At 39.4% G+C, this 27,330-nt stretch overlaps 1 protein-coding gene across 2 annotated transcripts; it reads left to right on the top strand.

The window, feature by feature from the left end:
- Positions 1-8,137: 8,137 nt before the first annotated feature.
- Positions 8,138-26,952, top strand: kdr (kinase insert domain receptor (a type III receptor tyrosine kinase)). Of its 2 annotated transcripts, none has more exons than XM_084921716.1 (30): positions 8,138-8,508; positions 9,385-9,478; positions 12,253-12,455; positions 12,614-12,735; positions 12,924-13,089; positions 13,335-13,474; positions 14,329-14,512; positions 15,856-15,973; positions 16,082-16,245; positions 16,329-16,503; positions 17,515-17,635; positions 17,763-17,874; positions 18,031-18,375; positions 18,480-18,626; positions 18,713-18,844; positions 20,413-20,519; positions 20,930-21,065; positions 22,172-22,276; positions 22,368-22,481; positions 22,682-22,770; positions 23,004-23,166; positions 23,248-23,339; positions 23,447-23,569; positions 24,118-24,229; positions 24,317-24,416; positions 24,505-24,610; positions 24,984-25,126; positions 25,228-25,312; positions 25,980-26,065; positions 26,173-26,952. In XM_084921716.1, the coding sequence occupies exons 1-30, from the start codon at positions 8,442-8,444 to the stop codon at positions 26,387-26,389; spliced, it is 4,068 nt and encodes a 1,355-aa protein (XP_084777842.1). In that variant the 5' UTR covers positions 8,138-8,441; the 3' UTR covers positions 26,390-26,952. The 2 variants fall into 2 exon arrangements, with proteins under 2 accessions (XP_084777842.1, XP_084777841.1); XM_084921715.1 differs by having other exon boundaries at positions 8,140-8,508; positions 12,921-13,089.
- The last annotated feature ends 378 nt before the right edge of the window (positions 26,953-27,330 follow it).

The raw sequence follows: 27,330 nt of genomic DNA, 5'->3' as shown, positions 1-27,330 counted from the left end.
TGAACATGGAAACCTGGCATGGACACATGGAAGAACCTGGAGCCATGACATGGACATAGCAGACAACCTGACCACGACTGAATGAAAACACACAGACTAAATACACACAGGAGGTGATCAGGGGAAGTGGAAACACATGGGGAAACAGCTGACACAAATGAACATAATGATGGTACAATGGAAGAGTAAAACTAAACACATTGAACATAGGAACACAAGATCTCTTCAAAATAAAACAGGAAACATAATGAGAGGCAGACATGACAACACGAACTTGACAACATAAGCCACGCAGACATGAAACACACGAAGGCCGAGGGAGATTTAAACACAGGGGTAGGAGACACAAGGGGAATCTTAAACCATAAACCATAAACATCAAAATAAGCTAAAACTCAAAATGCTGGGTCAAATGACCCAGGATCGTGAAAAAGTACATCCTGGCAACAGTTATGAGAAAACTGATCCAAATTTCATTCATCACCAAGTGTGACCATTTCTATAACAAAAAAAAGTTTTTTGATCTGGAGCATCCAGATGTGTCTTAACACAGTGGCACAATCATTCCAGGAGTGGACGTCTCCACAAATTCACCCCAATTCCAGACCGTGTGATTCTCGGAGAAACAAAAAACCAAAGGGCTACATCTCAGACTCTGCGGGTTAGCATAGTTGGAAAAATGCTGAAAAAGTATGGCTTGCTTGGACAGTTTGCCATTGCAGTTCAGGTTAGTTCAGTTACATCTGTATAAACCACAAGACTTCTGGAACAGTGTCTTTTGATGAGATGAGACCAACATGAAGACGGACCTGGGCACCTTGCAGTCATTAGGGCAACTGTGAACTCCTGTGTTTACCAAAATATTCTAGAATCAAAATGAAACACTGAAACATGACCTTAAGAGAGCTGTGCAAAAACGAATGCCCACAAACCTGAACTGAAACAACATGTAACAACTGATTTAATCTTTTTTGTGTGTTTCTTTTGGTTTAGTGCATAATGTTTGATATATTAATTTAATTAAAATCAAGTTGAATTTCTCGCTTTTTATAGTGCGGTTGGAGAGCAGAGACGAGAGAGTGCGAGACATCTGGAAAGCTGGTGGACATATGTGCCAAACCAGGAGAACAGTATAAGAGTGTGAAATCAATAAAAACCATTAAGCAACACGGGAACAGTGTGTCAGGTCACAGTTCTTTCTACAATTACAATTAGAATGGACCGGACCAGAGGACAGGAAAGAGAAAGACGAAGGAAAGAGAAGTTGGGAAGAGAGTTAACAGAAGGAGAGGGAAAGGAAAATAGAGGAAAAGAGGGTCACCTGCTGAAATAAAAACAAGCAAAGAAAACAACATTGTAGGGAAACCAGAGCAACGACCAACATAAGCACAAGTAACAGTAAATAATAAATACTGAATGTTACTGAGCAGCATGCAGTAATGCATGATAGGTTTAGAGGCAGAAGCCAACCAAGATAATGTGTGTCTGTGAGTACCTGTTGTACACCGGTGTGAACATTTGTGTGTGTGAGCGCGTTTGTATTCATAAGGTTTTTCCATGTGAGTGTCTAATAGTGGATGTGATTATTTCAAGTTAGCTCTATAAACTGGTGAATCATTTGGTGAACTTATCATATCACAGGACTCTTGTGAAATCTTTCTTTTGTAACGTCACCGATGTAATTCAAGTCAGTAATGCCATATGGGAAAATTAAGAATTAAACATAGTGATCCTTTAGTAGGACTGAGCAGTGTGATACTGTTACAAAATGTAATCATGTCCTTCATTATTGGTAAGAAAGAATACTTTTACTTATCATGTCAAATTGTCCTTTAATTAACCTAACATGCTACATGTTTGTAGTCTCCCCGTGCGTTGCCATTCTCCCTCTTCTTTTTGTCTCGTTTTGTCTGTTAACCATTTTCTATCATCTTCTATATTGGATACAAAGATTAAAAGTACCTGTTCCAACCACATTTACAACACCTGTAAAACTATGAAAAAAAGTTTTGTTGACAGATGATGTTTTTCAGATTATAAATCTTTGAAAATTAGCATTTACATCACACTGGAAGACCAAAACGGCCCTAGGGAGAATATCTATGTTTTTAGAGCTGCTGAGATACAGCAGTTTAAACTACTTAGTGAACAAAATAACAGGGTATTGTACATGCAGTATAGAAATAGGAAATAATATACAAAAAAGGCCACATGCCAACAAAAAGTGACTGGTTTGAAAGCCACTTGTTCACAGGTCAACATTTCCTGAAGGTTGGTGCAGTGCGCACACTGAGCGTTGCCTGCTCTTTTATAGATTTTACACATGACCTGTGTGTAATTCTGTCCCTGATGCCATCAGTGTGCAGATTGTTTTCTGCAGCAAGCAACAATGCATAATGAACACACATACGCTCTCGCTCGTTCTCTCTCTCTCTCTCTCTGCACGTTTGTTCTGTGGACATTTTGTTCGGTATTGAATTGTGGGACACTGACCTTTAAAATCCCTGCTGTGCCTTGAGACCACAGAGCAAAAACTCAAATGCTGCCTAAACAATTTAGAGCTTTTCACTAAAAAGAATAAAAGAAAACACAAAACAGCATACGGGATAGAAACAATTACAGCAGTATGTTTTTTGTTCATAGAAGGTTTAAAAAAATTATTTAATTCATTGTTTATTAATGTTGTATTCTATTTTATGAAATTTTAGTGACAGTTTTAGTTGGGATATATATATAATGTGCCATAGAAATACATTTGACCTTGACTTTTTTCTTTTTTTTTTAAACTGTTTTTTTCCTTCATGTTTATTTTCTTTGTTTTGATGTTTAATTGTTTGAAAGCTTGCAAATTTTATCCTGTTCATGGCACAGACATTATCCTACATACTATACAGTTGAATACCATACATAGGCTTATTTAAAAAGAAAGTATTAGGGCCATATTTATGTTAAATAGTCCAAAGGCATATTCCAATGTAAATGTTTAATTTACAGTCATTCATTTAAAAATTTTGCAATGGTTATTTCAGTACATGATTGTTGTGGATGTGTGATATAGTTATATTGTGTGTGAACTTATGGAAGTAAACAAACATGGGGACACTGATGACAGGACATAGAGATGAACCAGAGATAGACTGGACACAAAGGGGGAACTAACATCATTAAACAAGAAATCAACTAAAATTAACTCAAAGGCACAAGAAGATAACATACTTAAGAAATAAAACATCATTTATCTTATGCCTTCAAAGAAATCAACAAAAAATCCAGAACAAAACTCAAAATACTGGGTCAATGGCCCAGAACCATGACAGCCATACAGAAGCAGCCATGCACCTGTGATATGAGGTTTTGTAATATTTTGTCCAGGAAAGACAAAAACCTGAACACAGGATACAGGTTCAAAGTATAGATTCATTACACCTTACTAGGTGGTCTTCCTTTTACCTTCAGCACTCCCTTTTTTTTGGGATAGATTCAACAAAGTGCTAGAAACATTCCTTAGAGATTTGGGTCCATACTGACATGATAGCATCACATAGTTATTGCAGATTTGTCAGCTGCCCATTTATGTTGGCAATCTCCCGGTTCAACACATATCAAAGAGCTACTGGAGTTAGATCTGGTGACTGTTGAGGCAGTTTCAGGACACTGTCACTGTCACGTTTAAGAAACCAGTTTGATTTCATCTGACTTTTGTGAGATTGTGCTGGAAGCAGCCATCAAGAGACATCAGCAAAATTCCCACATGTGGGACTAATAAAGGTTATCATATCTTATCTTAAGATAGTTCACTGTGATCACAAGGGAATAGATATTATTGTTATGGCCCCTGGCCTTGGAAGAAGTGAACCAGCCTTCCTTCAAGCAAATTCAACCGTGACAACACCCACAGACGATTGGCTGTCTGGGAACCCGTGTCAGCTTTCCTGCATGTAAATTCGAATTTGACAATCCACTCAGACTCACTCAGCCTGCCTGAGGACCTGTGGTTTGCACCTCCAGGGAGAGAGACCAATCTGCAACCAATTGTGCACACCTGTGCCTTCAAAAGGGCTGAAGAACTTTCATTCAGGGGCTGCTGCTTTGAACTGAATGTGCAGTTTGCCCCACATGCTTCTGTCTGTGAGCCTAGCTTGTGAAACCCTGTTTAAGGTGTGGAATTTGTTTGAATAGCGTTTATTCGTGTTACAGCCCATGAGGCTAGCTTTAATTTCTACTTATACGTGAGCAAGTTATTTTTGTATTGGTTATTTGCCAAGTTATTTGTAGTAAATGTCGCTATTGGTTTTCAGTTCTGAGTTTCTTTCTGTAAATAAAACTTTGTCTTAACTGATCTCCCTCGTGAGGGTCTCGTTTATGCTATCTTCCCTGTCCCCTAGCAAAACCGGGTCATAACAGACATGTTCAGCAACAATTCTCAGGAAGGCTATGGTGCTTAAATGACGTTCAGTAAGTGCTAAGGAGCTCAGAGTGTTTCATGAAAATATCCCCCATGCCATTACATCACTCCAACCAGCCTGAACCATGAATGCATTTAGATCAAATTCTGACCCTACTGTCAAAATTTGGCAGCAGAAATCAACCAGGCAACATTTTTCAAATCTTTTGTTGTCCGATTTTGAGCCCTTGTTAGCCCTTCAGTTTCCTGTTTCCTGTCCTAGCTGACAGGACTGCCACACATTGTGGTCTTCTGCTGTTGTGGTCCATCTGATTCAAAATTCAACATATTGTGCATAAAGATATGCTCTTCTGCATACTGAAATACACAGACCAGCCTCTCTTATTCACAAACAACCAAAGTCACTTAACTCAGCTTTCTGCCACATTCTGATGCTCAGTTTGAACTTCAGTAGGCTGTCTTAAACATGTTTAAATGTCTGAGTACAATGGGCTGCTACCATGTGATTGATTATTCACTTGAATGAATGGTTGGACAGCTGTGCCTAATTAAGTCACAGCTGAAAACAGCTGAAAGTCTTATACCATTAAGCTCACATTTTATCCATATATCTCTTTTGTAGATTTTAGTACAACAGTTTAATGGTGGACAAATTAGCAGTCACTACTACTACTACTACTAATTATTATTATTATATTGTAATTTTTCAGGAAAATTGCAAAATACAGTAAAATATTTTCTTCCACACAACCACACACTGCTCATTCTTTCCTCTCCTTTGCTGAAATGCTTTAAACTATGAAAACATTTCTCTTTGTCTGTGAGTGGGCCAGAGTTCAAAGCAATCACCTCTCTTTGGATTTAGAAAATAAACAGAGATAGAAAAATGGAAAAATGTTTCTGATTCCAGCTTTTCCAGAAGGGAATTCAGTGTAGACTGTCCTCCAGGAAATTATGGTTACGAGGCAGCTAGGCAGTTTAGTATTCAGAGAGTCCCAGTAGAAGTGACCAGGCCAGGAAACATGTGGATGCAGTGCATAACACACAGCCCTCAATCATCTCCCTCAACCCTCCTGAATCCATGCCAGCATCAAAACACAGCCTCCTCCCTCCTCATCAAATGAAGCACTACATTCATCACACGTTTGAAGTTCTGGAAAAATACAAAAATGGGACACAATCTGATGTTAATCAGTTCCAGGTATTACCTTTATCCATTTCCTCTTTTCAAGGCAGCAGTCCTAATGTAAATGTCATTTGGGTTTGGTATAAGCTGCGCCCTGCTTTCCTGACATGTTTTGGCACTGTCCCAGATTATCTGTTTCTTTTTCCAAACCTTAACAGATATCTTTGGGTAGGTAATGGAACCCGATCCACTGATATATTTGACCCTGTAAAAAGGCCCAGTCTGTGTCACTAGTAAAGCTTAATACTTTGATTATTTTACAGCTGTAATTTATTTCCAAGTATTAAAAAGCTACCCGATCAGCATTGGAGGGACATTAGTCATTAGTTAGGTTTAGTCAGTACTGCATTTCACCATTACTGCTCCATTTTCAGCCTGTTCCAGGAACTGCAAACTTACATGAAAAAGCCTAAATATTTTTTTCTTTTTTTTGTGAATAATCATGATGACTAAAATGCCCAAATTGTAACACAGTTGTTAGATTACTTAATGTCTGTATTCAGTAATCAAGAGATCCTGTAAATTTGCAGGTTATTAAGGTGACATTAATTACAGAATTACATTAATTAATTAACCGGTTAATTAATTGTTCTATGAATATCTTAATATTGTTTTATTTGATTATAAAATATCAATTTTTTTAATGCATCTTCAAATTCATGATATGGTAAATGGCCTGTATTTATATAGTGCTGCTTTACTAGTCCCTAAGGACCCCAAAGCGCTTTTACATATCTAGTCATCCACCCATTCACACACTGGTGATGGCAAGCTACATTGTAGCCACAGCCACCCTGGGGCGCACTGACAGAGGCGAGGCTGCCGGACACCGGGCCCTCTGACCACCACCAGTAGGCGGTAGGTGAAGTGTCTTGCCCAAGGACACAACGACCGAGACTGTCCAAGCCGGGACTCGAACCGGCAACCTTCCGATTACAAGGCGAACTCCCAACTCTTGAGCCACGATCAATGCAGTCGTTTGTTACACAGTTAGACAACACCATACTGTATTTGTAAAGAGGGGGACTTCATATAGAAATTACATTAAAATCATATTTAACCAACATCCTTGATATCCATTGTCTTTGTTTTAAGTTCACAAGCTGCAGCACACACAAACAACATGTTTAAATATTTTTTTACTCGTCGAAGAATACATTTTTAACTGCGTCTGTAATATAGCGATTTCAGCGCATTTATTAATTAAACGTATTGTGCTTTCCACTATTTCTTGTATTTACAATCCTCCCACTGAAAACGCTGCGCCCAGATGAAAAGAATCGACTTTCCGGTTATGTACCAAAACTACATGCAGTAAGTTTCTGTCACGTGTTTGGCTGATTGAAGATTTGCGTTAAGGAACAATTTAAAAGTTTTCCTTAACAAAGTGGCTGTTAAGCATAAGTAGCCAGTTTGTTTTGTTGATTGAGAATCACGCAAAGCAACTCCAGCAGGATACACGTGTGGAGCACTGTGATTGTATGGAAGTGCGTAGGGTCTGTTCGCTGGAATAAAGTATGATCAACATGAACTTTCATGTGGCGTTGTAACTGTGTGTTCTAGAAGAAGCGTAAAAAAAATAAAGTTATTCTCATTCAACCATAGTAACCTGCTTTTTTAAAGTTGGTTGTAGCAATAGTGAATCTACAAGGAAACAAGGATTTAGTTATTATTAGGCCTCATGACTTTGGTTGTGTGACCTACGGCCTACTGTTTTTTTTTTTCGTTCTCATCGGTTTCTATTTTGACAGCACTTGGCATTTATTTAAAACTCTTGCGAAAAGGATCCGAAAGCACATTTCCTTCAGCAGATGGCAATCAAGGCAAAAATGGATCTTGGTGTTGGTTTCATATTGGTGAGACCTGAATGCTAATGTTGCTTTAGGTCAGCGGTCCCCAACCTTTTTTGCGCCACGGACCGGTTTATGCCCGACAATATTTTCATGGACCGGTCTTTAAGGTGTCGCGGATAAATACAACAAAATAAAACTAGTACCGGTACCGGTACCGAAAAAAAGAAAATTTATTCATAACACACGTGAAAAGACCAAGGAAAACCGAGTAAACGATAAAAACGATAACAAAATAACGCTGAAAACCGATAAAAACCCTGAAAACTATACATTTCACACCTGAGCCTCAACTCTCGCGGCCCGGTACCAAACGACTCACGGACCGGTACCGGTCCGAGGCCCGGGGGTTGGGGACCGCTGCTTTAGGTCACATGGAGGAGAGAATAAGCAAGTCTTGGGCTTCTTTCTTCTTTTATGCAGGAGTGAAAACAGGTCCTTAACCCTAACTTATGAACACACGTTTTCTTTATGCTTTTGGTAATGGGATTTTCCTTTTAATAAATGTATAATTTTTATGATTATCACTCTAGAAGTCAAAGTTATGGTGTAAACAGTTTTTACGACTCCTCAGCAGGGGGTTATGCATCCTGGCTGTCACTAGTTCTTAAGTCTCCCAAGTTTCTCTCAAAGTTCAGTAAGTCCTCCCATCAACTGGGCAACAAGCCCAGAAGTTTATTGCAGGCTGCATTCGCCTTGGTAATTTTACAGAGAGTCAGAGAGAGAGACTCCTCCCCTGCAGGCAGGCTGCTCAGCCGAGGCGCGTCTCTCCATCCTCAGCCGCAAAAGCTCCATGGGGACACGCACAGTCACACTTTGGCCACTGCTGATCACCATCCACTGCAGGCTGTTTTTATGACTTTCAAACTTTCTCTGGGGTGGAATATGAAACAGCTTTTTTTTTTAATGGATTGGTAATGAGGCAGTAGGATTATCATTGTTTCTACAGTAACGTTAATAATTGGACTTTGATGAGGACTTTGTCCTTGTCTTTTGTCGGATGATGGCGCAGACACTGTCCGTCATTCCACTACTGGGCATTATTCTGGAAATCACCTGTTTTGCTGGTAAGATAATAATATGTTCCCCATTTAATCGTCTACCTTAATAACGGATTAAGCTGAGAAACATGAAATATATTAGTTTATGATCTCTGTCTGATCTTTTTTTTTTTTTTTTTTTTTTTAAATCTGTCAACTCAAAGTCACCCTCCAGCTCTATAAAAGCTTTTGCCGCTTTTCTAAGACATTTCAAACACTTTGTCCTCAGTTGTTCTATAGTTTTTGTCTTTGCTGATATCATTTTAGAACTGCAGTCCAGTTTGAGGAAACATTTAAGCAAAAGCGTTTGAACTGTGGCCTGATTACTTGTTTTTATGTTGTAAAATGTAAATGACAAAAGTACCCAGTTTCTGCTAATGTGCTATGTTGTTCAACAGTTTAGACTTTTTTTTCTTCTGAGATCATTAAGGCCCACTTCATCAGCTCAGCTCAACACTTAGTTTTTTTTTTCCATACAATGTATTATGTCCTTTAGGGCCTCACAGGGAGGTGGTGGGCAGGCTGTATCCTCAGAAACAGGAACCCCACCTAAGGCACACTGTGCTAGACTATTGAGTCTGACCCGGCCCATCTTCTCCTGCTTCCTGTTTTCACACAGCTCCGCCATTTGCTGCAGCAATGGAAAAAGGGCCCTATGTAGCCAGAGACTCAGATACAAAGCACATCTTGTAATGGAGACTGTTTTTTTCCTGTGCTCTACTTTCAGTTTTTACCTTGTGCCGTTTGATTTAATCTTAATCTTATGTGCATTTGTTTAAAACAGCAGGGCCATGATCTCTGAAACCTTAATTTAATCATTGTTTGTAGAGACTTATGTCATCACCCTGATTGTGTTAAAAGTAAGTCATTGCTGTGACCGATTTGTACTGTTAATCTCTCCAGCAGCGGAACTGCGGTTTATATCTGATCCACCGACACTAAATATCTATGGCATCCATAGGATGAACAAATCTGACAACCTTGAACTAACATGCAGGTATGTAAGGCTATGCATACACCTTACAGACGCTAGTGTTGTGGAAACTGGTTTTATAAACTTTTTACTTCACACCAAAAGATTTGCCAAACAGCAAAACTACCCTAGAACACATGCAACAAATGTGTGCGTGTCATTGTCTCTGTTCAAAAGGTGCCTGCGCAATATGTGTTCTCAAGAACTCCTTATATAAACAACATGAACATCTGACTGGAGTAATTGTTTTTTACAGGAAGACCAAGTCAATAAATGAATAACATTTAAGTAAAAACATGGCCATTTGATAACATTTTGTAAAAGTTAGATGTTTTTGGTGTTGGTACTTTTTGGCAGCTGTTCACTGGCAGGCTTGAAAACGAAGACCTGGTTTTAGGCTTATTATTACAATTAAGGTAAAGTAAGGATTAGACATATACAGATGTGGCCAGGAGTTTACATTCATCCTGGAGATGAAGGTCATGCTACGTTTTGACTATTAATGATTACACAGCATTCGTTTTTAATGATTAAAACAAAACAAGGATAAGGTGCACAATTTTTCCACTTTATTTAGTCTTTTGTTTAATCCACAGAGTCAAAAGTAAGAACATGGATGCTAAAATATATACATTGAGTTAAATCCTTTAATAAGAGGTGCTGAAGGTTCTACAATGTCTTTTAACTTTACATGTCCAAGGCCTATTAACTTGTAATCATGATTGACTACAACTGGTAGTTTCGCTAGGCTCACGTAAAAGAGATTTATTTGACAACACTCATTGGACTGACCAATACTCAGACCAGTGGGAAAGCCCAAGGAACTTAGGATTTAAGATGGAGAAGTGTAGATTTACACAAGTTTGGAAGGTATCTTGGAGTCATTAATAAAAATCTGCAGTTTCCAAGATCATCAGTTCCTACAACTGTACATAAACACAAGTTATTAGGATGTGTCACCACTTTGAGAGGAAATTGGTTAGGATTTTCAAGAACAACCCAGGGAAACCACTAAGGCTCAAACCTGCCATAAAATGGGAACTGCTGGAACAACAGTGTCATTGTCTCCAATGAAGTGAGCTGTACATCAGCCTGGTGGTCGGGTGCTGATCAAGAAAGAAGCCCCTGCTCTTAAATCAATACCTTCAAGCTTGACTGAAATTTGCAGCTGCCCACATGAACAAGCAAGAAGCCTTTTGGAGAAAACTTTTATGGTCAGACAAGAGAAAGATTGAGTAATTTGGCCACAATGACAAGAAGTATTGTTGGAACAGTAAATATGAGACTTTCAAATCTAAGGGCGCTGTACCATCTGTCACGCAAGTTGGTGGTAGCATCATGCTCTGAGGGTGTTTTGCTGCCAGTGGTACTCTTAAATTGTACAAAGTGGATGGAATATTGATGAAACACTATCTCTAAATTGTTCAGCATCATTAATAGTGGACAATGATTCTTGGAACGGGTAAAGTAGGCTAACATTAATCTTCTAGAATGGCCCTCCCAAAGCCCCGACCTCAGCCCTATTAAAGATTTATGAACTATTCTTAAAAGCCAGATCTGTGCAAGGAAACCAACCAGGTTAGATAAAATTTACCAATTCTGCCAGGAAGAGTGGTCAAATATTAACCCAGAATTATGCCAGAAGCTTGTTGATGGATACCAAAAACATTTGGTCCAGGTGCAACTTGCTAAGGAACATTTCCCCAAATATTAGTGGAAATGTATGAATATATATGAGCCTCTATGTATAACTTAGACCCTGTGTGGATTATAAAAATCCCAAGTAAATTCAAACTTTTGTACCCAATCTTGTTTTTAAAGTCATTAAAGGTATACAGTTTCAAGAGTTCATTAAACCCCCCCAAATACCATGCCATTCTTGCCTATTTTGAGTGTATATAAACCTTTGACCATAGCCTATGCTATATAGTGTGATCTTCCCAGAACTGTAACTACACTTTTCACCAATAGAAACCTCAGCAACTGTCTATATATAGCAAAATGTGGACTAAACACAGTATTGATAGCACAAGGATAGTACCGTCACTAAACAAAGTGTAATAGGTTATTACCGTATAGTTGACTAATTTTGCTAATGCAGTAACTAGCGTTCTTCCAGTGTAAACATTCAGCTTTTTCTATTGTCATAGCTCTGAAAGTAAGTGTATAGTTTCAAGTAGTAAGTATGACTCAAAATTTATTAGCTTCATGCCTACATGAACAGCTCCGTTTCACTCTTAATTGTAGAGCAAACTTTCTCCGCAATCCTCAATATAGCCCTTTAAGTTCCACTTTACTTTTAATCATAGACTGTGGATATAAAACGGACGCAGTTGTAGATTCTTAAATATGAAGCTAATGTGAATGTGCCTTAAACTTGCATTCTCTCTGATGGTCAGCAGGGGGCAGTTACATTAGTTGCAAAAACAACTATGTAGCTATATTTAGGAAAATTACAGTCTGCTCACTTGATCTCTCCCCTTAGTAAAAAATCATGAAGAAAATAAAATGGAACTTTTTATCGGCAGATATTACAACACTGGAACAATAATAGTAATTAGTAAATACTATAATTTAATATACTGTACTTTCTTTTGCTTAAAGTTTAATGTAGTGTTAGTAGTTGACTACTTGAGTCAAAATGTAAATAAAAATTTTGTTAAATGGCAAACTACCTCAAAATGCAGATAAACTACTAGATTAGAGAAATGTTGTTTACTGCTCCCCATCACTGGCTAAATTCACCGACTCGGTCATGTAGCATGTGCAGTATAATTCTCTTGTTTCTTCTCCTGCAGAGGTCGGCAGAATTTGAGGTGGACCACACCTGCTATAAGCACTCGTTACTCTATCAGTGACTGCAGCGGATCAGGACTGTTCTGCAAAAGGCTCACAATCACCAATTCAACTGTCAACGAAACTGGACAGTATCAGTGTTTCTACATAGGCCTGAAAGCTGAAGATGGTAAAACCTCAGCAGCAGTTTATGTGTTTGTTCAAGGTATAACTCTATTTAAGTTTATTCTTGTTTTTTTTTTTTTTGTTGTTTTATTTATTTTTTGTTTTTCAAGCATCCATTTATATAAAGGAAAATATGGGATTTATCAACTTCACACACTGGAATACATCTACTATTGTGATTTGTTTGTTAATTTTTAGATTATAAGGTGCCATTTGTGCCATCTGAAAAGGAATATGAGGTGGTGTTTATCCGTGAAGGGGAGCGAGTGGTAATACCATGCCGGGGCTCGGTGGAGAATCTCAATGTCACACTAAACATCGTAAGAAGCTGTTTCTGGTCTTTGCTTCTTGTCAGTAAAGCAGTTTTATGAAGATGTAGGTTGGTAAACAGTTGTGTTTACCAGATGTGGTGTTTTATTTACACGCTGTGCTCATGTGTAAAGCAATTGGTGTGAAATTCTTTAAACATTTCTGTTTGGAATCATGAAATTTGTGTGTTTGTCAGAAGTATCCAGTAAAGGAGTTTCATCCGGATGGGAAGGATTCTGTGTGGGATGCCAGGACGGGCTTCACTGTTCCCACTCATCTGATCAGCTACGCTGGTGTTGTGTCCTGCCAAACTCATATTGGAAACGAGACATTTAAGTCCCCGCTCTACATTGTGGCTGTTGTTGGTAAGATGGAAAAAGATACAAAGAGAAGTTATCAGTTGTCAGTGCTATGGCTGTAAAAACACCTATATGTGACTTTTTCGAGCTGAATAACACCGAAACTTACTGGGAATTCTAATTTTGACTTTGTAAGGTGAAAGACTCTCTGCACCAACACTCTGTTGCTCAGAGTGTTGGTGCAGAGAGAGTCTGTAGTCTCAGGAGAACAATAGTGTGTCGATTTACTATCTTCCCTCCTTTTTCCGCAGGATACAAGATTTATGACCTCACCCTGACCCCCAACAATGTAAGGCTGTCTGTGGGGGAGCAGCTCATACTCAGATGCACTGCATTCACAGAGCTGAACGTGGGCATCGAATTCAACTGGACGCACTCTGGTGGGGCTCTGGTCAGTACCCCACACTCTTCTGTTCTCATTATCGTTGTAAACCTGTAATGAACTTATGTAACAGTCTTAAAGAAAAGTTATATTGCTCATGTCAAGAAAGTACTAGCTGTGGATTATTTACAAATACAAACTACAGAAAAATAATTATGAGCACCGGTGAAGCCCCTCAGTTTATCCATTGTCTGAAAAAAGAGACACGTCAGACAACTTTCATAGTTTTGGATCCCCCTGAGAAACAAAAAACTTAAACTTATTTTGGGCCTAAGACGCCAGTATCAAAATTATTAGAGGATATCTGCTCTCAGAGGCATCGTAAAGATCTAAAGAGTACAAAAATGGTCTGAAATTGATTATTTATAGCAGTCTTAAGCCTGAACTTTTGGCTCACAATAATTGTTTTTGTATATACACTGATCTCATTATTTGGAACTTTTTGGAACATAAAATTTCAGCATCCTCCATTGTAACAGTATAAACATGACTGAAAATAAGGAAAAGCGTAACAGTCCACCTTTAGGTTGGCCTCTTTGACTTACTGATGAGAAGAGACTGAGATACCAGAAGTGCTGTATCTCTCTTCCTGCTGTCCTTGCACAAATTCATTACTTCCTGCTTTCAGGAATCCATCAGCCTTCATCTTGTACCACCAAAGTGCAAAGGTGACCAGATGCGTTTTTGATGTTCTGACTGCTTACATTACTGGGAACAATAAGCTGTCTGGACTGAGGCAACACTTGATCTTTAATTTCTGTAAAACTAGAAAAAAACCTCCCACATTCTGTTATCACAGCCATTATGAGTGTCACGTGAGTTTAAAAACTGTGTGTTTATACATTATGTCTTCCCTCTGTCAGACTTCGGTCAATGGTTCAAGGCCGCCCCACACAATTCCCCACAAGAAGAAGCTGTGGAACTCTCTGGAGCTGTCAAACACGCTGATCGTGGAGAATGTGACGGTAGCTCACGGAGGAGAATTCATCTGCTCTGCTTCGAGTGGGCAGATGGAGAAAAGCGCTTCAGCATTTCTTACAGTTTATGGTGGGTGCTCTGAAAACAAAACACCTGTTATGTTGGGTGAAAACTTTCAAAAAGTTCCAAGCCAAGCAATAATTCAGCATTCACAAAAAATATGTATGTAGTTGTTAAGCTCAAAGACAGCTGAAGATTGTACTGTGTTAAATATTCAGAGTAGGTTTTAACTGAAACAAATTATTTAGTTTATGTTATTTGATTACTGGCGTTTTATGCATTAGAAAAAAATGATCCTACAATATGCTGTATGCTGACATAACACTTAAGCAATATCAAAGATGCTTCTATATTGTTGCTGCAGTGCCTTCTGGTTGAGCCAAGTTCAGCCTTTACTAGTTTGTGATGTTTCCAGTTAGGATGCTTTCTGTTCCTGCTTGATAAAACTTAACATTAAGTTATTCATGGGAATTTAACATCATTGTTTTCCTGAGGAACTACAGATGTTACTGAGATGGTGTTGACTGTAGTACTTTGGATTGGGAACCTAAATTGTTAGCTAAGGCGGATGCCACATCTTTAATCTTTGTCTCTGTTAGAGTGGCTTTGCCTGATTTACAGTTCAAAGTATTCCTTATAGACAAGTTGTTTTAGCTCCTCTATCTTTTGACTGCCCTTTGCAAACACAATGTTTGCGCAGCAGGTGGGTGGGGCTTTGTGCTTGGAGAGAGGTGTCTAAGATGTCTCTCCTCACTGACATCAAACAGATCCTAATAATTAAAACCCTAATTCAGCCCTCTTTGAAACCCCTGAATTTCTGCTAATATTTTCTTTTAACATTAATAATATTTTTCATCTTTATAAACTTGTTTGTGTTCTTTTCTCAGATTTTTTTAAAATACTTTTCCTTTCATTTTCTCATCTTTTTTGCACAAATTTAATCTCTCACAACATGCTGTTTATTATTTGTGCATTTATCTTGATGACAGTGATACAGGACAATTAATTTTAAGTATCACACCGATGCAGTTGAATTGTAATATTATTATTAGTAATAATAATACTTGTTCTTGTTCTTATTCCTATTATTGCAATCAGTTATGCTTTTAAGCCATCTAATAAATTTTAATACCACTTTCAAGGATTTGGAAATTGCGTAAATTGAAAATCTCTAACTTCCCTTTCCTAAAATTACATTTGTTCAGCATCAGGAGAAAATTACACGTGAAATTTGAGATAGATTTTCCTAGAAACAATTGCAAAATCATAGAATCAAATGAATCATTTTGTATGGTTTGTATGGTCTCAGATAGTTTTGGGGTTTTTGCTTCATTTGAAGCCAAAATAATAATTGTAAGAAAGTCTTTAAAAAATTGATCTTTTCTCTATTTTTGTAATTTTTGTATTTTCAGAAAAACCTTTTATTGATATGGAAGAGCCCTGGACAAAGGTGTGGGAGGTAAATGTGGGAGAACCATCTACATACATCCCTGTGAAGTACTCAGCTTACCCTGAACCCATCATTAAATGGTGTGTTCACAGCAATATTTGCTTTATGCATAGCAATTTCCATGCATTAAAGCTACAGTTTCAGAACTGGATGGATTTTGTAACTTTACTCTTACTTTGTGTTCCCAGGTTTAAAAATGACCTCCCATTGAATGACTACAGAATAAAACAGAAGAGTGATGCCCTCGTCATACGTGAAGTTAAAGAAACAGACGCTGGCATTTACACAGTTATCCTAACCAATAAAATTACAAAAGAGGAACAGAGGCGCTCTTTCCAGCTGCTGGTCAATGGTGTGGTTTTTTTCCTCTTCTTTTCCTTTTACATTCATTTTCGGCTGCCTGTTGTGGATATGACTCTACTTCTTCCTTTGCAGTTCCTCCTTGTATCATAGAGAAGGAGATGGCAGTGGACACTGATGTGTACCTGTATGGCAGCAGCACGACTCTGAGCTGCACAGCTCGTGGATTTCCCGTACCTACACACATCCAGTGGGAGTGGATGTCCAAAGAGGACTGCCCAGAGGCTTTCATGCAAGTCAACTCTTCAGTGTGAGTGTAAAAGAGAAACAAAGAGGCTATTTTCACACATAAATGTTAAAGTTGGGACTTTTTCACACGTGGCACAGTTAGACAGGTTCAGGGCAGAAAGATACATTCGGTTCGGGGCTTTTTTTTGTGTATGCATGGAGTAGTCACATGACTTTGAGTCACTCATTGTCAACAGGTTGTTGATATAGAAGAGGAATAGCAGCTTTCGTGATGTTGACCAAAACAAGAGGGGAGACAATGAGAGCACACTGTGACCCGATGCAAATCAGCGGATGTGATTCATTCTCTTCACAATGTCCATTTTTAGAACCATGTCAGTTATTCAGACTTAGAATGTGCTCACTAATTTTGGACGACTTGTACTGACCTAGTGTTTGTGCTCACTCGATCAGCTGTTTAAGATAACAGCCCTGCCGATGCAATATTCAGCCGGTTACACAACAACCTCACGAAAGACTCCTGTTGTGATTTCACAGTGTTGATAGAAAGGAGGATGGTGTGTGTGTGTGTGTGTGAGGGACCAGACAACACCAGCAGCAGATTCCTTATCATCTTTCTACACATCTGAGCACTTCCTCTGTCCTGCACTATGTTTCCTGTTGTTCCTGTCATGTTCTTTTTCAAAAAAGAGGTTCTTCCTGCTAAAGCTAAACCTCTTCTTATTACTTACTTACTTTCTTTCCCTGTTTACTAAATTTTATGGTGTTTCTCGCTGTATTTGGGTGTATTAGCAGTTAAAAATGAGAATAAAAATTAAACTAGTAGGATTGGTAAATAGAAAAAAAGTGGAAAAACAAGTACTTAGCCATCATTCTGAAAGACCTGCCAGCTTCTTTTCATCTTCTTTTTGTGTACCATTTGTCAGTGCTAATTCGGTGTATCAGAGTGAAAGAGGAAACCGCTGTGCAGCTGTTTACACAGCTGGTGTTTTTGCATTTAATAAAAATTAAAAAAAAGATCAGAGCTGGATATTTGTGTTTTATGATTCTTCTGTTCACTTTTGTCCATCAGGTCAAGACTTGTTAGGTCTGAATCACAGCTGAAGGAGTGCACAAATTGGAGAGATGTCAGCAACAGAACTGGTCACAACCACGTACAACCAATTAGAACTGACACTGATCAAGCTCAAAAGGTAACAAAAAGTCTGTGATTACACCATATTTTCCCTTTTGCTCCAAGAATTTTACGATATCTGAACGATACGGTATTTGGAGTTTAGCTAAATAATAGTTACTCACAGATGAAATGTATTTCTCTAGAAAATCACGAGCTCTTTAAAGATTCAGAAAGCTGAGGCTCACGCCCTCTACAGATGCACGGCTGCGAACAAAGTAGGCAAGGAGTCACGTGTCATCTTTTTCCATGTAACACGTAAGTTCCATCCTTTTTTTTTCCTCTTAAAAAGCATCTTGTTGTAATCGTTTTGTGTCTGATGGTGTGGCTTCTGTCATCATTATAAACAGAAGAAAGTATTCTTCTTCTTCTTATATCCTTACTCATTCCTTACCCATGTGTTTCCATCCCTAGGTGGCCTTGAGGTGACTATGTCTCCCTCTAACAGGCCTTTGGAGGAGGATCATGTCATTCTGCGGTGTAAGGCAGACTCACTGATCTACGGCAACCTCACCTGGTTTCGTGTGACCAACGTTTCCAAGTCAGAGCAGGGAACATTGGCGCAGCCTTGTCGCTCACTGACTCTGCAGCCTACTCCACTGTCGCATGCTGTCCTGACCCCCCAGCCTGGCACCAATGTGACTCTGGAGCTGTCACTTCGCAATGCGTCCCATCAGGATGAGGGCCTGTACGCCTGTCAGGTGGTAAACATCATCACTGGGGAGAAAACCTGCCTGCTACACAGTGTTTCTCTCAGAGGTGAGATGTACTCACAGCATTTTCTTTTTGTAAGGAATAGGTCAGGGTTTGTTAAGTGAATCATACATTTGTTTCAAAATAATCTTTATAATTCTGATTTTTAGACCTTGAGGCTCCAAGGATCCTTAATAACTTCACTGACCAAAAGGTTAGAGTAAGTTCGACAGTCACTCTCCGCTGTATGGCTGCTGGGACGCCAAACCCGACTGTTGCCTGGACCAAAAACAACCACACTGTTGTGGAGAGCTCAGGTGAGACATTCGCAGCGTTTCACTGAAAACTGATTTACTTCATGAGTTACAAGAGCTGCAAAACAAAACATTTGGTTGCCTTTCAGGTGTTACTCTGAATCAGCAGAACCGTAGTCTGACAATTCAGCGTGTGACGAAGGAGGACAGTGGTCTGTACACCTGCACTGTATGTAACAGCCTTGGGTGTGACACAGCACAGGCCTCTTTGAGTACTGAAGGTCAGTCACTAACTAAGATGATGCCAAATAACAAGTAATATTTATTGTAACTCATGTCTGCTTCTTGCAGATGCTTTTTAAAGTGTTTTTTTTTCTCTCATTGGGGTTGTGTTTTGTCTTGTTTTTTGTCCATCTGCAGATGTTTTTTTTTTAAAATATCTTTGTGGTTATTTCTTGCAGTTTCTAACATGTTGCATGTCATTGTCATTGACTCAGGGCCCCCCTGACCTTCTGGGCCCTTGGGCCTGTCCCGGGTGTCTTGTGTTGTTTGTAATACATTCTCAGCTTAAAATCAGGAATATCTTATTGTCTGTGTGAAAGGTTTTGGCCTAAACCCTTTGGCAATTCCACCAATAGTAAAAAGACTGGTTTCACAAATTCACATCGCACATAGTTTTTCTTTTTATATGTCAAAGATCTAAATAAAAATAGCCTTGCTTCCTCATGACAGGAAGCTACCCCAGTTAACGCACATCCTCCTAGGAGTATCTAAATCTAAAACAATTAAGAGACGGCAGGACAAAGGGAAAGGCCAGCCCTGCCTGAGCTCCAGCCTCTGGTCTCTTGTCCACAGTCTTTTTGTACCAAACACAGGGACACAGCGAAAAACAAACAAATGAACTGACTAGACGCAGAGCCTACGTGACCGTCTCCCCGCCAGCAGAACGTGCACCCAGTTACAGTAGCTCACAATTCTGCTCAGGCGCCAGCTTTGTTAAAAGAGGGGGTAGAGGGACAGACCTTCTGACAACAAAAGCCCTGTGTATGAGGGTGGGGGGAGGCAAGCAATTGCACGTCACTTTAATAACATTTTTTGAGTTTTGCATATTACAAAAAAGTAATACTCACATTTGACCAGCTTTTAACTAAAAAAAAGGAATACCTAACCAGTAAAAATGGAGAGCTTCTATTACAAATATAGCGTAATGATGTAAATGGACAACAAATAATATAGCCAGAGAGTAAGTGAAACTAGCACAGGTGTCTGTGGGGGTGTGCTGTTAACGAACAATTTGTAATCAGAAATCTGACTGTCCATCATGTCTGTCATATTCACAAAGGGATGAGGAAAAATCCCTGCAAACAACCCTTCAGTGTAACCTTCCCATTTTCTGACCCCATCTGCCCCCCAAATAATTCAAGCTCAATAGCAGTGGAACGAAAGGGCCCATTACAGCAGCGACACACTACAATGGCTCTGATAGACCTTTTCCAAGTTGTCTTTGGCAGTAGTTATTCATTCTGACTCCTGACCATTTGTTATGACTAGATAAAATATCAGTTTTCTTACAGTCCAGATTCCAACAGTCTCCTTTCTCCAACCTAAACACAGACATACACATGTGAACAGGCCAAAAACAATGATAAACCTGTCTGAACTTTAGGAAATGCTGCCAAGGCACCTCACTGAAATTATAACCAACATTCCACTGTGACTGTTTTTTCCTCAAACACGGGCCTCAAATTTGTCATGCATGTAGTAAAATCTGTTCTGTGATACCATTACACATTTTATGTCATGTACCTTTAAATTCTTATTTTAAAAATATTATTTGTGTATATCTAAGGTGCAGAAGAGAAGACTAATGTGGAGCTGATTGTTCCTATTGGGTCAGTGGTCATCGCTATGTTTTTCTGGTTACTGATCGTCTTCGTCATCCGCGGGAGAAAGAGAGTAAGAACTTCCTCATCCTCTTTTTCCTGTACTTTTGCTTCCTCGGATTTCCCCTCCAGTTACGCACACAGATGATGTCCATTAAAAAAAATTACAAACACGGTAAAACTGACGAGTACAATGACATGCACTGTAAGGCATTTACGGCTGATTGGAAGTGACTGCTCTGGCCCTCAGTAGCTGCTCTCTTTTGTATCCAGGAACAACAGGGAGTCTCTCTGCTCCCCTAAGTCACGTAGGCCCACCACACTGAGTAGGCCCCTTTTATTGAATGGCCACGGGAGTCACTGGAAAACTGTTGTACACTTTAATTGCGGTGAAAGGGAATAACTGAGAGAAATGGCAGCTCATTAATTTACATGTTACATCTCTGCTTGTCTTTAAAATTTGCCACTGCGTCACTGTTTCAGCCAAATGGAGTGGATCTGAAGACCGGCTACCTCTCCATGATCCTTGACTCAGAGGATATGCCAATGGATGAGCAGTGTGAGAGGCTCACCTACGATGCTAGCAAATGGGAATTCCCCCGGGACAGGCTGAAACTTGGTGAGACATGATTATCATTCAAACAATCTTTGAGAAGACTTGTTAAAACAAACATCTGCACTGCTACCAACCAGTGCCTACCTTATGAAAGAGTTTATAAAGTTTATAAAACATTACATGAAGTTACAGCCCACATTTGATTTAAACTTTCAGTGTTTTGATCACTGGCCAGCCAGAGGCAAAAATAGGCAATCACGAGATTCTAAATATTGTTTTAAAGCCCATAGACCAAAATGTGGATATGGCCCCAGTGACAATACTCACAGATGACATTCCCTCATAAAATTCTAGGTAAACACTGATGTTAACAAGCCAGTCAATCAAGACTTGCACCATATACATCAAATACAACAGAAAGTTCAAGATCAGTGCTGTGATTTGAAACACTTGTTTTTGATACTTCCTGTCACAATGGCTGATAAGATGCTTGAGATGGTCAAAGCAGACACATTGATGGTATTAAGTTCCAAAGAAAAACTGCATCACACCTGAAGGTTCTGGTAGCCGTCGTGTTAAGTTTGAAGCGAGGAGCAGTCAATAGAGCTGCTGAGTGTAGGGCAGCACAAGGCAAGGGTGTAAGGATGAAGGAGGTATGATAGATATGGGGTACCATGTAACTGAAAGCTTTAAAGTGAGAAGCAGAATCTTTATTGGATATGTTAGCAAATGGGGAGCTAATGAAGGTGTAATATTGTCAGTAGACTCTTGCTGTAGAATTCTGTATCATTTGGAGTATCTCAGAGATCTTTACACTTACCTACAAGTGTAGAAAGATCAGGGAACAGCTCAGCTAACATAAATGGCCCTGTAGCATAGTGGGTTACACATTTGCCTAACATGTGAAAAGTCCCTTTGGTGTTGTGTCACGAAGGCCATCTGCTATCTGCTGTGGTCAGCTGAAAGAGGCTTCTCCTGCATGTTCAGCATGCTAACAACCATCATACCTGCCAGAAGCTTTTTTACCACCTTAGTTTGGCATTTTAAAATTTCTGGCACTGCCCTCAGTAGTTGCAATATTTCATTTAAAAACTAGTTGTTTTAAAATCATAAGTACTAAAAGTATTTTTTTTAGGGATTTTGGTCATGACAAACATTTTACTTTAAAGGTGACCCACTGGGACGAGGGGCATTTGGCCAGGTGGTAGAAGCAGCTGCATTCGGCATTGAGAAAGCGACCACATGCACCACAGTTGCAGTCAAGATGCTTAAGGGTTTGTATTTTGTCCTCCTTTTATTACACGCAGCGAGCAAACACAATAAAAACCCTCAAACACGCTGAACTAATGTTATCTCTATGTGCAGAGGGAGCCACAGCAAGTGAGTACCGCGCTTTGATGTCAGAGCTGAAAATTCTCATCCACATTGGACATCATCTTAATGTGGTCAACCTGCTGGGAGCCTGCACGAAACCTGGGGGTCAGTCAAACCAAGTGCATTATTTACTTTAGCTGACTAAGCATGTCCTCTATATGCAACTTTTCTTCACATGAACTTGAATCTTATAATCTTTATAAATCAACATCAGTGTGCCATCTGTTGCCCTTTAATGTGTTAATGTTCATTCTTCCTCTGATAATTAAACTTCTTTCTCTTCCTTCCTTCTCTTCTGCTTGCAGGACCGCTGATGGTTATTGTTGAATACTGTAAACATGGAAATCTATCCAGCTACCTTAAGAGCAAGCGCGGAGAGTACAGCCCCTACAAGGTAAATTATGTGTAACCCACATGCACCCAGTAAACCACAGTCAGTCCTCTGATGTGGTTTACAATCCAGATGGTTGCACACAATCAAATAGACTGACCGATCATTAAGTGGTACTGCAGTTCTGTACTGTCCACAGATTGTATCTAACATGAACCATATTGCAGGCAATACAAACAATTCCTGCATGAAATGTTGGGATTTTTTCATTAGTTTAACTATTCTGTGCTGAACAGAGGAAGCGAGTAAATAGCCAGAGGTGGGTGTCTGCAGAGGAGGATGTGACTGAAGGGGATCTGGGTCTGGGGAAGATTGCCCAGCTGGACATCTGCACAGGAACAGCGGTCTGTTCTACCACTTCAGACAGGGCTTCAGGCAGCAACATGGACATTCAGAAAGGTTCTGAAGACAACTTAGAATAACATTACTGTGGTGCCACTCAGGCTTCGTATTTATTCCTGTGAAATCTCGTTATTACAGAGAGTTCAGATGATGACCATCTAACCATGGAAGACCTGATAAGCTACAGCTTCCAGGTGGCCAAAGGAATGGAGTTTCTGTCTTCTCGCAAGGTGAAATCACAAATGTCTGAATTTTATGGTGCACAAATCTGCATTGAAAGTGGAGATATTACTTAATTCTTCCATGCTTTGAATGTAAATGTCTCTGTTTCTGATAGTGCATTCACAGAGATCTGGCGGCCAGAAACATCCTTCTTTCAGAAAACAATGTGGTGAAGATTTGTGACTTTGGTCTCGCTAGAGATGTCTACAAAGACCCGGACTACGTCCGCAAAGGAGACGTGAGTCCTCTTAACCGATACTCCACCAGTGTGTCCCTTCATTAGAAACACTAATCTAATAGTGCTTGGGCTGCCCTCATGCTGTAAATCAGTTCTGACCCACTGAAGCTGAGACTCAAGGTATCCTGTCACACCATTCACCAACACATTACCTGAAGTTCATTTTAGTCAATGTTAGTGCCAAATAGGATCCTGTCTTGGCTTCTTCAAAAAGCTCATCCTGTTGCTTTCTCCTCCCTAGTTAAATGATCCTTGTGCACCCAGGTGTTCATATGATTGAAAAGACAGTGAAAGTCACCAAAGCTATCTGCCATTCTTCCATAGTCAGCTTCTGATGCTCTTGTGCCCATTGTAGGTAGACCTGGGTCAGCATGGGCGTTCTGACCTGTCTGATATCTTTGTATCATGTTCACCTGCTATCCACTATATCCATGCACATTAACAGATACCACTGTAATAGGATAGTAAACGTTATTCACTTTACTACATACTCATTTACACAAATAAAGCATAAGAAGGAATAATTTACTGTTTTATTGTTACCACAGGCACGTCTCCCCCTAAAGTGGATGGCTCCTGAGACCATATTTGACCGCGTATACACCACGCAAAGTGATGTTTGGTCCTTTGGCGTCCTTCTCTGGGAGATCTTTTCCTTGGGTAAGGATTAAGTTTAGAAGTAATCACATAACACTGCTTAATGACCACTTTATATCTGCAATGAAACTTCTGTAATGTCTTCTTCAGGGGCTTCTCCTTATCCGGGTGTTTGCATTGATGAATCATTCTGCAGGAGGCTTAAGGAAGGTACCAGGATGAGACCACCCGAATATGCCACCACTGAGATGTAAGTAGACAGTGACAGTTGAACGATTTACAGAAATGTAACTTGAATCATTTGCTCTTATTGCGATCCTCATTGTCCATATTCACAGATACCAGACCATGTTGGACTGCTGGCTGAATCGTCCCACAGACAGGCCAACATTTACCGAACTGGTTGAACACCTGGGAAACCTGCTACAGGCTAGTGCCCAGCAGGTCAGTTCAGGCCTAAACAAAAAGGCAGCAGTGTTCATAAGTAATAGGATATTTAAAATTCATTTGTGCCTCAGCAACACTTTAAAATATTGTCAGCTACAAAGAAGCTTCCTTAGTTTCATCTCTTTCTCTGTGCTATTGTTACATCTGTGCAGCGTACCCTGAATGCCTTTTATGGGAGCTTTGGCAAGTTTTTTAGGTGAAACAAAATCAAAAAGCAAATGACAGCAAATATGAAAATATCACATATATTTGAAATGGATTTATAATGTGGCTTATGTATTAGATTTTTAAAGTTTATATCTCTAATTGTTTATGTATAATTATTTAATTCAGTGTGTATTTGAGCCAGTAACGTACTCTGTATCTCCAGGATGGGAAGGACTATATACCTTTGACAGTAGGTGAAGCAGAAGAATGCCAAGCAGCCCCTGACCCCAGGAGACCGTATAGCAGGCCCCAAAGTGGCGAAATTCTTGAAGCCCGGCTTAACTATGACAACCCATCATCCCTTGGGTCAGCGTCATGCTCTTAGCTCCTTCTGTCCACTGCTTCTCTCATTTTGTTAATGCTAGAGCACTCAGTTGTGGTTTTATTGACACATCCTCTTTGTACAGGTTGTCCCAACAGAATGAGAGGTGCAGTCGTCCCCTCAGCGTGAAGACATTTGAAGACGTCCCTGTGGCGCACAGCAGTGTCATGGTTAGTGTAAAACTACACATTTAACAACACCTCATTCATAAAACAAGAGCACAGTTTATCTACTTAGTACAAAAAGTCTTCAAAAAGTCTACAAAGAGCAATCAGCACCTTTAGAAGGAACAAGATTTTATCTGTCCTGAGTTGTAGCTCTCCTTTGAAATGTTGAATTGTTGAAACGCTTAGAAGCATTTCCAGTTTTACTGGACTTTACACTTTTGTGTTGTCTTGTGTTTAAAGGTTTTCTTAGAGTTTAGTTAAAACAACAGGGTCACTGATATGGGAAATAAAGATTATTTGTTAGCCAGAGAGGACACTTAATGGATGTGACATTTTAGCAAAACCCCTGACTGACATTTTGGAGAATACAAGAATGCAAAAAATCTTTTGAACTAGGACAATAACATTCATACGAACAAAAAAAAAAAAAATCTAATTTGTATTAAGAAAAACTTTTTGTGTAATAGAGAAAACCCCCCTCAAATATCTATTAACAAATTTTCTTAATTGCTTAATATTTTTACAAATACAGCTAATTGATAATTAAATAATCATTCAATTCCCATTTCATAAAAAAACAAAGTGGGCACTAACAAATGTGATTGAAAGTTAATACCTTCCCGCCATGCAGCAACCACTTAAGTTAATTTAAATGCTGTCCTCTTGGCAGGAGGGTCACACAGACAGTGGCATGGACTTCTCACCAGAGGAGATGAAGGGTCTGAATCAACATCTAACAACCACACCCAACTTAAGGTGGGGACTAAGCCTTTGCATGCTTTCTTTGAGTGGTTTATTTCATATTGTTTTTTTACCCTGTGAATCTGTTTTAAATGTGTCCTCGTCTTGCTTTGACTCTTTAGCCAACTGTTGCGGTGCAAGAGTAAAGAGTCTCTGGGTTCGGAGTCATCCAATCAGACAAGTGGATATCAGTCAGGGTACCACTCTGACGACGCAGACACCCCAATATATGCCAACGAGGAAATCATCATGAAGCACAAAATGCTGAAGAAGCCTCCTCTGCCCAAGACGCCGGACAAATTCAACATGGAGATCCGCTACAGCACGCCGCCAGTCTGACCCCATTTCCCCCCCCGCAGTCTTTTCACTGTACAGTATTCATTTACTCTCTGCGGGTATTTCACACAAGGAACGATACAAGTAATAGAACTTCACGTGTTCACTGTGGAGCTGAGATATTTTCACAAGCGATAATGTAATTATTCAGCAGAGAAAAATGAAGGTTGTATGATAAGTTTGTAAGTGCAGCTCTCTTTGGACAGCCGGAGAAATGCTATCGCGTTTACTCAGCGAGTAAAAAAAAAAAATGTCTAAGGTGCCCAAATGTGAAGGAATGCCTACTTCCTGAGGCACAATCCACCCACTTCCTTTACTACAGGAAATGGCATCTGGAATTTTTAGATAATTGAACCAGCAAATATTTTCTTTCACTCTTTTATCCTTTTTTATTGGTGGCACATTGAATGGCTGATAAGGAGGCAGTTCTCTGATATCGATATTTTTAGAGTATTATTTGTACAGTTTCTTTATTCATATTACTTGCATTATTTTATTGAAAAAACATTAGTAAAATGGCATTAAATGTAAGTAGTTTCATAAAATAAAAATAATCATAGATGAAAGCTCTTCTCATGTGTTGTTATTTGTTTCCTTTAAATCACTTATCACTTATTGTTCATCCCAGTATGATAATTCGTGAGTGTGTTTGTCTGTTTCTTTGTGTCATACATGTCATTTCCTTTCTGCGTCAAAGCAAACAATGTTTTCCCAGCCTTGGTCATTTATTGTTCATGTGTGTGGGTGTCCTATCGGAACAATGCCCTTCTGCCTTGGTTATTTTCTTTGGTGTATTCAGGTCTCGGTGCCCATAATAACAACCAAGGTCACTGTGGCCACAAACACATTTAAAGTGCATATTATTAAAGCAGGTTTGCAAGCTAATGGCAATGGTTGTATTCCACACTTTACTCTGAATGTTATCATCTTCCTGGGTTGTTATA

The sequence above is a fragment of the Perissodus microlepis genome, chromosome 23, assembly GCF_051167445.1.
Source record: "Perissodus microlepis isolate ML-2025 ecotype Zambia chromosome 23, ASM5116744v1, whole genome shotgun sequence".
Lineage (NCBI taxonomy): Eukaryota > Metazoa > Chordata > Actinopteri > Cichliformes > Cichlidae > Perissodus > Perissodus microlepis.
The sequence above is the reverse complement of the archived record's forward strand: the minus strand, read 5'-3'. Positions and strand labels throughout refer to the sequence as shown.